At 39.5% G+C, this 14,510-nt stretch overlaps 2 protein-coding genes across 2 annotated transcripts; both read left to right on the forward strand.

Moving 5' to 3' along the window:
- The first annotated feature begins 356 nt into the window (after window positions 1-356).
- LOC111610586 (hepatic lectin-like) lies at window positions 357-2,959 on the forward strand. The gene is made up of 7 exons (XM_023345279.1): window positions 357-728; window positions 850-927; window positions 1,258-1,335; window positions 1,507-1,566; window positions 1,647-1,798; window positions 1,877-2,001; window positions 2,087-2,959. Exons 1-7 carry the CDS (start codon window positions 569-571, stop codon window positions 2,280-2,282), a joined length of 849 nt encoding a protein of 282 aa, XP_023201047.1. The 5' UTR covers window positions 357-568; the 3' UTR covers window positions 2,283-2,959.
- Window positions 2,960-4,350: 1,391 nt separating this feature from the next.
- On the forward strand, window positions 4,351-9,224 carry LOC111610626 (C-type lectin domain family 4 member E-like). Its single transcript, XM_023345322.1, has 9 exons — window positions 4,351-4,374; window positions 4,431-4,490; window positions 5,009-5,105; window positions 6,285-6,383; window positions 6,549-6,626; window positions 8,070-8,120; window positions 8,318-8,469; window positions 8,581-8,705; window positions 8,785-9,224. Exons 1-9 carry the CDS (start codon window positions 4,351-4,353, stop codon window positions 9,005-9,007), a joined length of 909 nt encoding a protein of 302 aa, XP_023201090.1. The 3' UTR covers window positions 9,008-9,224.
- Window positions 9,225-14,510: the final 5,286 nt, after the last annotated feature.

Raw genomic sequence — 14,510 nt, forward strand, 5'->3', positions numbered from 1 at the left:
TCTGACCTGTGTCTCCATGATGAGACGCCCTCAGCGCTGCAGAGAAGGTCAGACAATGAAGTTTATGATAAACCAGCAGGAAGGAGATGAAGAAGCTGAGTGGTCTTCATCAGAAAGTCAACGATCGAACACAAACTGATTCTTTAGATCAGCAGAGCTGAGATTAAACTATTTAGTCTTTATTTTACTGAACATAATTTTAATTATAGATGAAAACTTAGGATGAAACCTGATCTAATCCTGTGTGAAGAATTCAAAGTATGAAAGACTGAGAGGAAACAGAGATCATAACCAGGAACTCAAAATTAAAATAAAAACCACATCACTGCAGAAAATGAGGAAGTCAAACACTAGAAGTGAGAAATGCATCTTTTTCTGATGATTATTATTAGTTGCATAGAAAATGAAGACTGATGTCTCCATGGAAACGCAACATGATCACAAAGTGTGAAGTTAAGGTCATAAAGAAGCTGCAGTCCGAGTTAATTTCTGTTCATAGAGGAGAAAATGACAATAAAAACACATAAATCATCCATAAAAAGGAAGATGTTCAGAGTCTTTCAGGTTGATGTTAGTTTCTGAGAGTCTCCAGGTTCTGATCCGGTTCTGCTCTAAATGCTCCTCAGGTGAAAACCCAAGCAGAACCTGCAGGATATCAGCAGAGAGAGTAGTTCTGCTGGTTCTGGTCGGTCTGCTGGCTGCTGCTCTCATCGTCATCTACAGACTCTGTGAGTTCATGTTGGTTGAATCTTTCACTGAATTTTAAATTATGATCAGCCTGGTGTCATAAACCAACACCAGGTTTATGTTTGACTAAATATCAAATAACTTTTGTCTTTTTTGAATCAGCTTTTGCTGTTTTGATGACCAATCAAACCGTCCAAACCCTGAAAGAGGAAAATGAAGCTCTGAAGAGAAATCAATCAGGTGAGACAGTCAGAGCTTAAAGTTTCCTCACAGTTCAGACTGAACCTTGTTGTTCCAATAAATGATCAATAATGACCTGCCTTCTGGTGAACTCTGTGAGTTTTGATCTGTTCTTGATTTAATTAGGTTTTAAATGTCATCAATTGCAAACAGAAATTTGAACATAAAACATGTAAAGGTCGTCTTTTAATTTCTAGACTTATTGATGGTTTGTACAGTTGCTTGTAAAAGTATTGATGCCTCTTGGACTAAGTGGAGTTTGAACTTTTCATCACAAGAACTCTGATTTTTAAACTCATCCAAACTAACTGCTCTCTCATCTAAAACCAGAGTTTGATAAGATTCACACCAATCAGATTCTCCAAAGCCTGAAACAGGAGAATGAAGCTCTGAGGAGAAATCTGTCAGGTGAGACTGTCAGGGTTGGAAAATGTTCACCAAGTTCAGAGCCGACAGCTGGCTTTAATTTGAGACTGTTTGTGAATCAAGCTCATAATATTAGCAACGTTCTCCACAGGATGATGATTTACTGTGACTTTGCTGTGAAGAAATGTTTTAATTCGTCTAAATGTCCTCCAGCTCCACCTCCTTCAACATGTCAACCAGCTCCTGCGTTTAATCCAACTGCAGTAAATATGAGTAAGTCACACAATCACAGGAATATCAACAACTTCCTTCCTCCTGACTCAATGAGGATTTTATTTTCACTGTGTGAACAGAATCCTCGTGTCTGAAGTGTGAACCAGGCTGGGAGCTGAACCAAAACAACTGTTATTATTTTAACACCAATAAATCCTCCTGGACTGACAGCAGACGTTCCTGCGCTGATCTGGGATCAGACCTGGTGAAGATCCACAGCAGAGAGGAGCAGGTATGAAACTGCTGCAGGTTCAGCTTCTCTCTGATTTCAGGACAGAAATACAACACTGAGTCATTTTCTTCTGTTCAGGCTTTTCTGGCGAGAAAAGTAACCAACATGATGGAGTACAATAATGACATGTTCTGGATCGGACTGACGGACTCAGAAGTTGAAGGCAGATGGTCGTGGATCGATGGATCACCTCTGGATGAAAGGTGTGACTGATGTGGAAAGATAGTCGATTCTTCACAATTAATGCCGTGTTTATTATCACACCTGTTCCTGATTTTCTTCTTTTAGTTTAAACTTTTGGAGTTACACACCTGATGACTGGAAAGGTTCTCGTCAACAACATCCAGAGGGAGAAGACTGCGCAACAATGGGGACAAAATTAGAACCTGAAAAACAGAAATGTTGGGCTGATGTTTTCTGTTTTCTTTCTCAAAAAAGTATCTGTGAGAAATCTCCAGAAACTGGACAAACATTTTGTGTGTGAGGTTCAGTCCAGGCTGCAAAACAACCAGAGTGAAACATTTGAGACACACGTGTCAAACTCAAGGCCCTCGGGCCAAATCCGGCCCACCAGAAGTTTTCATGTGGCCCTTTAGACTCTAAAAATAGAATCTTCAAGACTACGGTTGTGTTTTTAAATATTATTTCATTAGTCAAATCAACAGTTTTATCTCTATTGTACCAAATGAAATAAAGGTGAAAAGGTGTTTAATATTATTTACTTTCAGGAAGTTCCCATTGAACTCAGAGATAGCTGTTTATTAATATTTTAACAGTTCGTTAATAGGTAATTTAATCAACACATTCGGCCACAACTGACCCTTTAAAGGCCTTTTAACTTTGATTGTGGCCCAAAATGAAACTGAGTTTGACACTCCAGATCTAGAAGACGTAGAGGTGCAGAGTTATGTTAGATAATGTCAGGTTCATTTACAGTTTAATCCTAGATTCATTCAAAGATAAATACTTTTCTGCTTTTAAACTTTTTCTCTCAGTTCTCATCATATTTCCAATGACTCAAAAATAAAACAACTTAATATTAAGACAATACATTGATGGTGAGATTAAAGTATAATTTGTTTACATAACTAATGAAAACAATATTCAAAATGTGTGTCACTGTAAGTATCTAACTAAGATGGTTTTATGTAACGTTTTAAAAAGCAGCAGGTTTTGATGCAAAGAAAATTATTTTTATAGAAATTTCACCATGTTTGTTTTGTTGACCTTCCTGTTTATATTTGATGTTTTAAACTCATGAATAAAGTATTTTTATTATTTCTTTTTGAGATATAATCTTGCCTGGTGAATTCTGTACAATTAATTAGAAATATCACTGGAATTAAATGTGCTTTTTATTTGTAATTTTGCACCATGTTTTTGTTTTGTTTGCTAATATTTATAATTTCAGATTAACTTACTTCCCGTTTCAGCATCACATCAGGTTTCTGTTTGTCATCAATGATGTCTTCTTCCATTCATTCATTCATTACTACAGAGTGACAGGGGGTTGGAGACTACCGCCATCTAGTGGAGAGAGACGGGACACCCTGGACAGGACACCAGTCCACCATGGGACAACAGAGAGACACAGGACAGACAACAATACACACATGATGTAATTTAAACTAAACTAGTCATGTTCTTTAACCGTGGGAGGAAACCAGAGCACCCAGAGAAAATCCACACATTCACAGGAGACCACATGCAGAAAGACTCCTGGTCAGGATTTGAACCCAGGACTCTCTTGCTCCAAGGCAACAGGTTTTATCAGCTGTGCTGCCTCAAATTAAAACAGAAACTAAAAACATTACAGTGAGACGAACAATCATTAAAACAATTTAAATGACCAAAGCAAAAAGAGAAGAAAGCCAGATCATAAAATGTTTCTTCAGCAGAATTAAAACGTGATGTTAGGATGTTCATGCTGCTTGTATCAACATCTGTCCTTCCACTTTGATCAACTTCTCTCCACTGTGAGGAATTAATGGATGAGTTGAGGTTGAACTTCAACGTTTAGTAAAATTAGGAAAGAATCTAGAAAAATTACCACATTTTTTGATAGTTTTAATAAGTTTTGCTTATGATATCTAAGAAATATTTTCCCAAAATCTCTGACTAATTTGTTTTATAATTATTAACTTATTTACTTTTTCTATGTTCTTTCATTTTTCTTAGATTCTTTTATTTTGTATTATTTCTTTTAAATATATCTATTTCCTGATCCTGTGATTTTCTCATTATGAACTCTTCATACATTATATCTTGTCATCAGTTGTGATGCGCTGCTCTTTAAGGCAAAACCTGTTTCTTCTTCATTTGTGTTCAATGTAGAAGAACAAACAGGTGAGCTGTGAGAGCTGAGGACACCTAGTGGCTGTTACAGGAACTACAAATCAGCAGAAAACGTCCCTCATTCCTTCATGTGATCAACCTGCTAGATCCACCACATCCTGATGCTAAATGTTTCTGTCAGGAAGTTGGACTGTAACTGCAGGACAAACCCTGCTGAGTCCAGAAGTGTTGAGTTTTATTTGATGAAAGTTTGAATCATGAGGAAGCTGCACTCAGATGAAGTCTCCTCCTCATCCTCTGAGATCAACAGGAAGCTTTTTCAGATCTTGTGAGACAGAAAGATGTTCTGATTAGTTTCTGCCTGTTCAGCCTGCAGAGGAGCAGCGACATCATTCTGGTGAGTTTTGATCGATTTCTGTCCAACACAGAAAATATGACGAGTTTATTTCACCAAACTTTGTCATTTTATGTAAAATAGTTAGGATTTGATCTAAAAATACTGGATTCAAGTGTAAACACAGAAAGTGTGAAAAAATGATAAATAAACTGATCTTTTCTGTGTAGACAATCCACTACAGGCTTTTATTTTCACAATTATTTAAAAACTGAAAACTTAAACCTGTTTTGTTCCTCCAGTATCTTTTATATGTTGAAAACTTTAAGTTAAACTCAGACATATGAACTTTAACCTTTATTTACAATCTGATTTTTCAACTTAAACTTTTGTTTCTGTATATATTCATCGATTTTACTCACAGAAAAACAAACGTTAGGAGTGAAATAAAGCAGAAACTTGAAGAAAAATTACAGTAAACATCTGAGATGAAAAGATCTACATTTCCCTTTAAACCTTCAGCTAAAACATGAAAAAGGCTGAAATATTAATCCCAGAAATGTCTCTGTGTTTGTCCTCAGAGTGAAGTTGATGAGACGCCACAGAGCGATGAAGAACTGATGATGATGAGTGTGGCGGTAAATCAGGAGGAAGGTGATGAAAAAGCTGCAGCCAGAGGTGAGTGGTCTTCATCAGATCAACAACCAGACTGAACACAAAACCAAACAGCTTCATCTGAAGGTAAAGGATGTTTACTGTTAATCCCAGGCAGAGCAGGATGTGAATATTAATAATTCACAAGAATAATCCAGACCTGAAACCTTAAGAAACAGAAGATCAACCAATAAACGCTGAACATTAATAAAGTCTTCGTATTATTTCCATGTTGGTTCAGCAGCTGAACACTGAGCAGGATGAGCTGCAGCTAAACGTGTAGAGCGTAATGGCTGCTGGATTTTTCCTCTGTTTGCTGCATCAAGCAGCTTTAAGGAGGGATGAAAATCATCAGATCTTTGTGGCGTCAGAGTGACTTCCTGTTCTTAAAGCTCAACATCCTGAACATTTACAGCCGATCAACATGTTGCTTCACTTTCGAGAGAGAAAAAAGAACTAGCAGCTAATTTACACGAAATGGAAAATATTTAGATTCAAACCATTTTCAAAATTGTTGAAATCTGATAATTGAAGTTATAAATATGTCAAATGAAGATGATGATGAGATGATTTAGAATAAATAAACCATAAACATCCAGAGACTTTCTGTGTAGCAGAATCTTTTCATCTTGCATCTACAGATCCTTCAGTGACGTTTTATGATCCTTGTTTATTTTTAACCAAGTAAAAATAAAAACAAAAAATAGAATTTAATTATTAGAAATATGAAATTTTTAGTTTTGTCAAAGGTTTTATTGGCCTTTATTTGATAGTTAATTGACAGTAAAGTGGGTAATGAGAGAAGGGGAAGACATGCGGTAAAGGTCACCAGGCCGGGAATCGAACCTGCGACGGCCGCTTCGAGGATTAAGGCCTCCTTATGTGGGCTGTGCTTAACCCCTGCACCACTACAGCACATCCGTTGTTTTTTCTTTTAGTAAATTTGTAAAAAAAAAAAAAACCCTAGTTAAATGAAACCGAGGCATCGAGGTCAGCAGAAGAAATTCACGTCAGAAATATCAGCTGATATAATAATGAAGATTAAAATGAGGCCAGCTGACTGGCAGTTACGTTTTTATTGCATTCATCAGATAAAATTAGAAAATCTAATCGGAGTTTCAGTTTTATAGATGTCAGGTTGATGTTAGTTTCTGTGAGTTTGTCTCCAGGTTCTGATCCGGTTCTGCTCTAAATGTTCCTCAGGTGAAAACCCAAGCAGGACCTGCAAGCTGCCAGCAGGGGGAGTAGTTCTGCTGGTTCTGGTCGGTCTGCTGGCTGCTGCTGTCATCACCTACAAACTCTGTGAGTTCATCCTGATGGGTCGTTGTGTTCACTGACCTCTTAAAGGTCAAGGTCACTCTGACTGAATTTTATCTAGAACTTTTTTCTCTTTTTTACATCAGCGTTTGTCATGTTGGAGAACAATGAGAGTCTTTAAATTCTGACCTCCATCTGTTCTTTATGCAGCTTTTGATAAAATACGAACCAATCAAACCATCCAAACCCTGAAAGAGGAGAATGAAGCTCTGAGGAAAAATATCTCAGGTGAGACAGTCAGAGTCAGAAGGTTTCCAGAAGGTCCAGTCTGAAAGTCTCATTCAGTGCTGAGTGATCATTTTGGGATGTTTCATGTAAAAACCATGGTAACATTGTTACTGTTTTGACCAGGGCTGGCCCAGGCCTCCATGGGGCCCTGATGTTGGGGCCCTCTCTCTGTGCTAATAATGTGAATTGCTGCAATCTACAGTCAGATGATAAGATTATTCACACATGTGCTCAACTCATTGCCTCTCTGACAGCTGTTAGATCCTATATCATCTAGTGGCAACAACAAAAATATATATATACTAGCATGCGCTGGACTTAAGATGGAATACATGCACACATATTCATAACATACTTTGATTAAATTAATTTCTCGTAGGCGTAACTCCAATAGCTAAAGATGTTATTTATGCCAGGTGAGTCTTTCTCACCTGAGGTTGTGGACGAGCACCGGGCTGATTCTGAGCCTTCAAATCATTTTAACGGCTCCTGGAGGAGTTTAATAACTTATAAGTTTATGTAACAATAATAATTGTTTTAGCCACATAACTGATCATGCTCTGCAGCAAACAACATATCTCCAACTGCAGCTTAGAGCAGCTCATTGATTTATTAATGCCGAGGCCATTTAGCCTGATGTAAAAACATTTTGCTAGACAGTAAGAAGTTTTAATTATTGCCATCAAGCGTTATGAAGCCAAAAACCTCAGAAACGTTTAGGGCCAACCACGAGAATCAACTGGTTTAAAGTTAAAGCTCATTTTCACACAAATACAGCCATTCTAGCATAAATGATTTTCTGTTGAACTTTGCTGCTCAAGGTCACGATCACGCTAAGTTTCTCTGTCCCTGAAGGATAAGTCCTATTTTGCGACATGGTTTTGCTAACTTATCTTCCACCAGTGGTTTGGAGGTTTGATGCTCTGCACAGCAGCTCACATTACTGGTGAAGCGAGAACTACTGCGGCCACCAGGGGGCCTCCTAGAACAATTTATTTTTGCCTTTTTGCTCGTAGAAAGATTGATTTCTGCATGATCTAATATTTATTATTGTAAAAACACAGCTTTATAATGAAATTGTGTGTATTTGTTAATATAAATACATAGAAATCATTACTAAAAAAAGAGAGAAAGAAAAGAGATTGGAATCCCCTGGAATAATGGGAAGCTGAGAAAATGTTTCATCCCTACTTTAATGAACCAGATGATTTCTGTACTCGGGCTCACAGATCACAAATTGAAGTGCTTCATCTGCACTCAAAGAAACTGCTCTTCCTGTTTCACACAGAATATTTCTTTGATTTCTCAAAACAGAGAAACTACCGAAACCAAAGCACAATGGAAGTATTTGTTTTTAATAAGTGACCAAAGTGTGAACTCATTTGTTCATCAGTTCAGATTCAGAAAAAGAAAATAATTGACTGTTTTTATTTCTCTAAACAGAACTAAAATACATAGAGCAGCAAACATGTCCTCCACCTACAGCAGAACAAAGTAAGTCCATGATCTGATCTTTGTCTCATTTCTGTCCTCTAATGAAGTTAAAGAGACATTGATGGACTGACAGAGACAGGAAGTTAGATTGTAGCTGCAGGACAGAAGACGCCTCCTGCTGTCTCCAGATCACACAAACATGTACAGAGATTTATTCCTCCTGGTTCACTGAACTCTTTGTTCTGATCTGTTTGAAGATGAGAGATGTGTGAAGAAAAGACCAGAATGGGAGAAATATCGAGGAAGCCTTTATTATTTCTCCACCAATAAATCCTCCTGGAATGACAGCAGACGTTCCTGCGCTGATCTGGGATCAGACCTGGTGAAGATCGACAGCAGAGAGGAGCAGGTATGAAACTCTGCTGCAGGTTCAGCTTCTCTCTGATTTCATCTCATCATCATGATTCTTCATCTCAGCTCAGAAAAGTCTGAGTCATTTTCATCCACTTCTCCTGTTCAGATGTTCCTGGAGATCAGGGTGAGAGATTTGATGGAAAACGATCGAGAGAAGTTCTGGATCGGACTGACGGACTCAGTGGAAGAAGGCAAATGGTTCTGGGTTGATGGATCACCTCTGAATAAAAGGTTTGAGTGATTTGGGGACATTTTGATCTGTATCAAAGTCACCTGTTTTTCCTGAACTTTGCTGCTCTTTGTCTCGTAGTTTAAGTTTTTGGTTGCCCTGGGAGCCTGATGACATGAAAGCAGAATATCCAGCTGGAGAGGATTGTGGAGGGATGGGGAAGAAAGGAGGAGCTGATGATCTGATATGTTGGTATGACCAGTTCTGTGATCTTCATCGGAGAAGCATCTGTGAGAAACCAACAAACCTTTCTACAACTGAGCGTCATGTTTTCAGTAAATCAGAGTATTACCATCCCTTGTGAAGCACCTGATTACTATCTCACTACCCCAGATTACAAAGTATTTTTCCTATAGTAAAAGTACTTTAGTATAGTATAGTAGTTTTCCTGTCTTTCACCCGCCTTTGTTAACTTTAAAACTTGCTTTTAGAACAAAAAATCATTTTCTTTGAAAATGTAATCTGATCTTTATTCTTCCTCTTCCCATCATCCCCATCATTTATTCTTTATTTCTGAATAAAGCTGAAATATAAATAATCCTTAAGCTCTCCTTTCTTCCCTTTTCCAACACTAGGACCATTTTAAGGGATTTTTCCCTCCAGATTTTAAATGCTTCAGATTCCTTGTTATTCACAAAATGTTCCAGTTATCAAACCCAACACAACTAAAACAAGGAAAAATTTCAAAACTAACAAATAAAGACCAGCAGAGGGCAGCACATCCACATTTTTATCACAATCTACCATTTAGGGAAAACATTTTTAATACAGCTCATTAAGATAGAGAAATAAATCTAATTTTCAAAGTGTCAATTATATGGTCAGTGGAGAACCAGGTGGTGATTTTGCTCTGCCCCTCCTGCCTCTGCTGTCTGCTGATAAATACCACCTGTGCTACTTTTGTTATTAACTCCTCCAATAAACTCACCTAATGCGAGATCTTCTGTCGTCGTCCATGTCACAGCCTTTCATCATTTTCATGACCATGCACCTGTAATATCCCTGACCTGCGTTCTGCCTCCTGAACTTCACCTCTGGCTGCTCCCTCTGATTCTGGCTCTGAATCTTACTTCCTGTACCTGGACCTTCATTACCGTCTCCGTCTCTGGATCGGTTCTGACTGTTCTCTCTGACCTGTTGCCAAACTGGACCGATTCCCTGACCTTTAGTTATGGGACCATGGATGTTCAACCCACTGGCTTTCCTGTGATTTGCTCTGACTGGATTAGCGTGCGCAACCCAACTCATCCTACATTTCCGCTCTCTGTGACATCACCATCCATGTCTTCCAGGATATGAAAGATTTCTGTCTAAACGGTCCTGTCGGTGAAACAATCCCCAGTAAAAAGGATTTTACTGGGGACTCCTCTACTCTTTCCTCTACTCTTACATCACAGAGCATTTCGGTCAGTCGGTGACTGAATCTTTGAAAAGGGTCGCCTTGGAAACCACCTCTGTCAGAACCCTCTCCAAAAGTCGTGCCGAAGACGCAGTTGCTCTCCATCTTCCACATCCTGATATTTGTTGTGGTCGTTGTTCTGGGCCCAAACCAAACAATTTTATTTACAGCTTGTAAAAATATCTGTTAGTGAAGATGCCACAGGTGGTTTTGACCAAAGAATAAATGTTTCTGAATAAATACTCCTGGTTAGATTTCAAATTTTCACTATGACATTATCAATCAATTGATTACGTTTATTTGTATAGCACATTTCAGCAACAAGAAAGTTCAAAGGCCTTTATGTAATAAAAACACAAAAATAAAAAGTCATAAAAACATCATACAGTCACCAATCAAGAAACCAATAACAAACATTACATTTTATCGAGGGCCATCGTCAAAATCATCAATACACATCAAATTTGTGTGTCAATGTTCCAATTATTATGGTTCTACAGGAACTCTGAACATAACAGGTGGGTTTTTAGTCTAGATTTAAAGAATCTGCTTTGGCTGTTGTACATTTTCTGGAAGTCTGTTCCAGATTTTTGGTGCATAGAAGCTGAATCCTGGTTCTCCATGTTTGGTTCTGGGGATGCAGAACAGACCACACACTAAACCACAAACATAGATATATTTCATTGGAATTTAATTTGAAACACCAACACAATGTGGAATGCTGTTGTGAATTAGATAGAAAATTATGCATAATTCAAAACTTTTTTTACAAATGAAAAACTGAAAAGTGTGGTGTGCAAAAGTATTCAGCCCCCTTTTTTCTGAGAAAAAGGGCCTGAAGCAGTCAACTGCCTTCAGAAGCTGACTGCTAATGACTAAATATAATCCACCTGTGTGTAATCTAATCTCAGTAAAAATCCAGCTGCTTTGTGGCGTCTTGAGGTTCAGAGAGGGGAGCAGCAGCATCAAGTCCAAAAAATACACCAGACAGAAGGACATTGGGAGATAAAGTTGTGTAGAGGTTTAAAGCAGGTTTAGACTATAAAAAGATTTCTCAAACTTTGAACATCTCACAGTATGGCCCAGTAAACCTACCAAGACAAGGCCGTCCACCTAAATTTAGAGGTGAAACAAGGAGCACTGAACAGAGATGCAGCTAAGAGGCTCTGGACCAAATGCAGAGATCCACAGCTCATGCCAGGTGCAGTAAGTTGTTTGTAGGACTTTGAAAAAAAAGCAGCAGAATTGGTTCAGAGGGTTGGAGCATGACTTGCATATTGGTATCATTGTGTCTGAAATACCAGTATTTGTGTGTAAAGTGTAAATTACACACAAGAACATGGTTAATAATAACACAAGCCTGTGAACACTAGTTGTGCAGTCTCCATTTTATCTGCTGTATTTAACTTTACGTCTGTGTGTGTGTGTGTGTGTGTGTGTGTGTGTGTACTTGTTTTTACTACATATAGAGGACAATGTTTAACTCTTTCACCCACAAAACAAGGTCATTGTGGGAAGTGGATCATTTTCCTGGTCTTCACTATTTCCCCAGCCCTAATTCTCTCTGCTGGTCAGATTTAGAGGTGTGGTGTGAATTAAGTTTTGGTTAAGGTTAGGAATGGACCAATAGAGGTTAAGGTCAAGGAAAACGTCTTGGAATAAATGCAATTACTAAAATAAATGGAAGTCAATATAAAATCCTCATTGAGATGGAAGTACAAGTATGCTTTGGGGGGTGGGGGGTGTTGTGTGTGTGTGTAGGCGTGTGTGTTGTGTAGGGGTGTATGTGTAATGTATATTACATATATTGATATTAGAATGACTAATTGAGTTAGTTAAATAATGAGGTCAGATCAGAACAGTCCTGGTTTAACTGCTGGAGGGAGTGGTACTTTGTAAAAACACAGAGACAACCAAATAGTAACAACATTAGTGAAGTGTATTAAATAATATATAAAATAATATATACAGACAAGTACTTCAAATAGTCCATGTATTCCATGTTTTTTTCATTTATCCAATGCAACATTTAACAGTTTAACTCCCTGATGGAGTGACAGGGATGATGGAAAAGGATCCAATTGAATTCAGTTCAGTCCAGAGTGAGAATGAGACTGTAGGCTTGAACACCTCCTACCAGACTGGAAGGAGCTGCAGGGAAGTGACAGTTCTTTGGTTTAATGGGTGGTGAGCTTGCCAGTTTGGTCCGTTTGGCAACAGATAGGATCTAGAACAGGATCTAGAACAGGATCTGGAACAGGATCTGGAACAGGATCCTGGCCAGATATCAGTAGAGGGTTTTTTTTCCACAACCACACATCTGTGGCAGCGACAGACAGCGTCTCCCACCTGGCCAGGTGAGCATCATCCATAAGAGCAGCAGCTGTCTATTAAGACACTGACGTACTCCGTAATTCACTCTGCTTGTGAATTAGGGTTCTCACGTGGTTTTAGTGTCATGTGACACTGAAACCACGTGAGAACAGAGACAATAAATGGTGTTAGTTCTTGTTTGGTTTCTTTTTGCGCTCAAAAGAAATTAAGGAAAGGAGGACTTTTTAAAATAAATCTTTAAATTAATAAAATGAATAAAATAAGTGAATCTAACAGAAATGGGAAAAAATTACCCTGGTTACAAAAGCATGTGAATTTTTGTAATGTTTTAAAAATTCGATGTTTCATTTTACTGATGTATTTAAAACTTTATTTAAAACCTTACTTTTAGAATCTGTCTTAATCCTGAAAGTGTATTCAGGGCCATAGTTTCCAAATGATCTAGTGCTAGAAACCTGCATACATACCATCTACTTCTTTTTAAAAGGAAATTATGAATGTTCTTTAGTCTCTGTTAAATAAACAAATGATGTGAATGAAAATCCCCCGACCCTAATGGAGACAGAAAAAGAATATTTATATTAATAAATTCCCAGGAAATAATAACCTTCTAATTTACGTTTAGCATGTTTAATTGTTTCAAAATTTACTCGCTGTTTGCCTGATTTTTAATAATAACATTCCTGCTGCACTAAAACTACTCACCCCTCACAGATTTCTTCTGTTTTTGCTCCTTTTGTTCATTAAAATGTTTCAGATCAGCAAGCTAATTTTAATCTTGGATAAAGAAAATTTTAGGAAATACAAAACGCTGTTTTCAAATATGATTTTATTTGTAGAGGGGGAAAAAGCTTGAAACTCATCACAATGTTCACAGACACCCAGGAGGTTTGGATGAATCTTTCACCTTAATGAATGAAATAATTATTTCAAAGCTGCTTTTTATCTTTACTGAGGTTATCTTTATACAATATTCTCCAACCTCCCATTCATCAGCAAAGTTATTGAAAAAGCTGTTAAAACAATTAATAGTTTCCTTACGATAACCAACCACTTTGACTCCTTCCAGTCTGGTTTTTGTGCTCATCACAGCACGGAGAATGGCCTAGTCATGTCATGAAGTGCGGGTGGTGTAGGGGATGGTGAGGCAGACGCAGCAGACCCAGGTAAGGTAAATGGTGTATTTAATGACGGGAACACAGTCCAAACAACGAGCAGCAGGCACATCGACACACTGACCACGAATAGACTAGACATTGACGAGGACCCGACGAGGAACAAGGAACACAGGTGGAGTTAAATACATGGGAGGGTAATGACAGAACGAGACACACCTGGGAACAATCAAGGGGAGGACAGGACAACGAAGAGACTCAAGGACACAAAAAACTCTAAATGAACACAGAAAACACAGATCCTGACAGTACCCCCCCCCACCCCAAGGGCGGCTACCAGACGCCCACAAAAAAAAAAAAAACACAAGGGTGGGCGGAGGGGCGCTGGACGGGGGGCCAGAGTCCAGAGAAACAAAAAACAACCCACCAACGTGGGCGGAAACACAGGAAGGGCCAAGAGTCCAAAGATAAACAAAAACTACCCACAGGGTGGGCGGAGGCAAAAGAGGTGGGGACCACGGAGGTGGGGACCACGGAGGTGGTCCGGCGGTCGTCCGCGGCGCTGGAGGCGGGAACCACGGAGGTGGTCCGGCGGTCGTCCGCGGCGCTGGAGGCGGGAACCCCGGAGGCGGGACCCCCAGAGGCGGTCCGGCGGCCGTCCGCGGCGCTGGAGGCAGGAACCCCGGAGGCGGGACCCCCGGAGGCGGGACCCCCGGAGGCGGTCCGGCGGCCGTCCGCGGCGCTGGAGGTGGCGATGAGGAGTCCCGGGGGCCGCCCACAGACGGCGACGACGAGCCCCCCGAGGCAGGGTCTCTGGTGGAGCACAGAGAGTCGGGGTCTCGGTCGGAGCACAGGGGTCTCAGTCGGAACGCAGGGGGTCTGGGTCTCGGGAGGAACGCAGGGGACTGGGTCTCGGGAGGAACGGATAGAGTTGGGGTCTCAGGTGGAACACAGGGGGT

The sequence above is a fragment of the Xiphophorus maculatus genome, chromosome 13 (genome assembly GCF_002775205.1).
Source record: "Xiphophorus maculatus strain JP 163 A chromosome 13, X_maculatus-5.0-male, whole genome shotgun sequence".
NCBI lineage: Eukaryota > Metazoa > Chordata > Actinopteri > Cyprinodontiformes > Poeciliidae > Xiphophorus > Xiphophorus maculatus.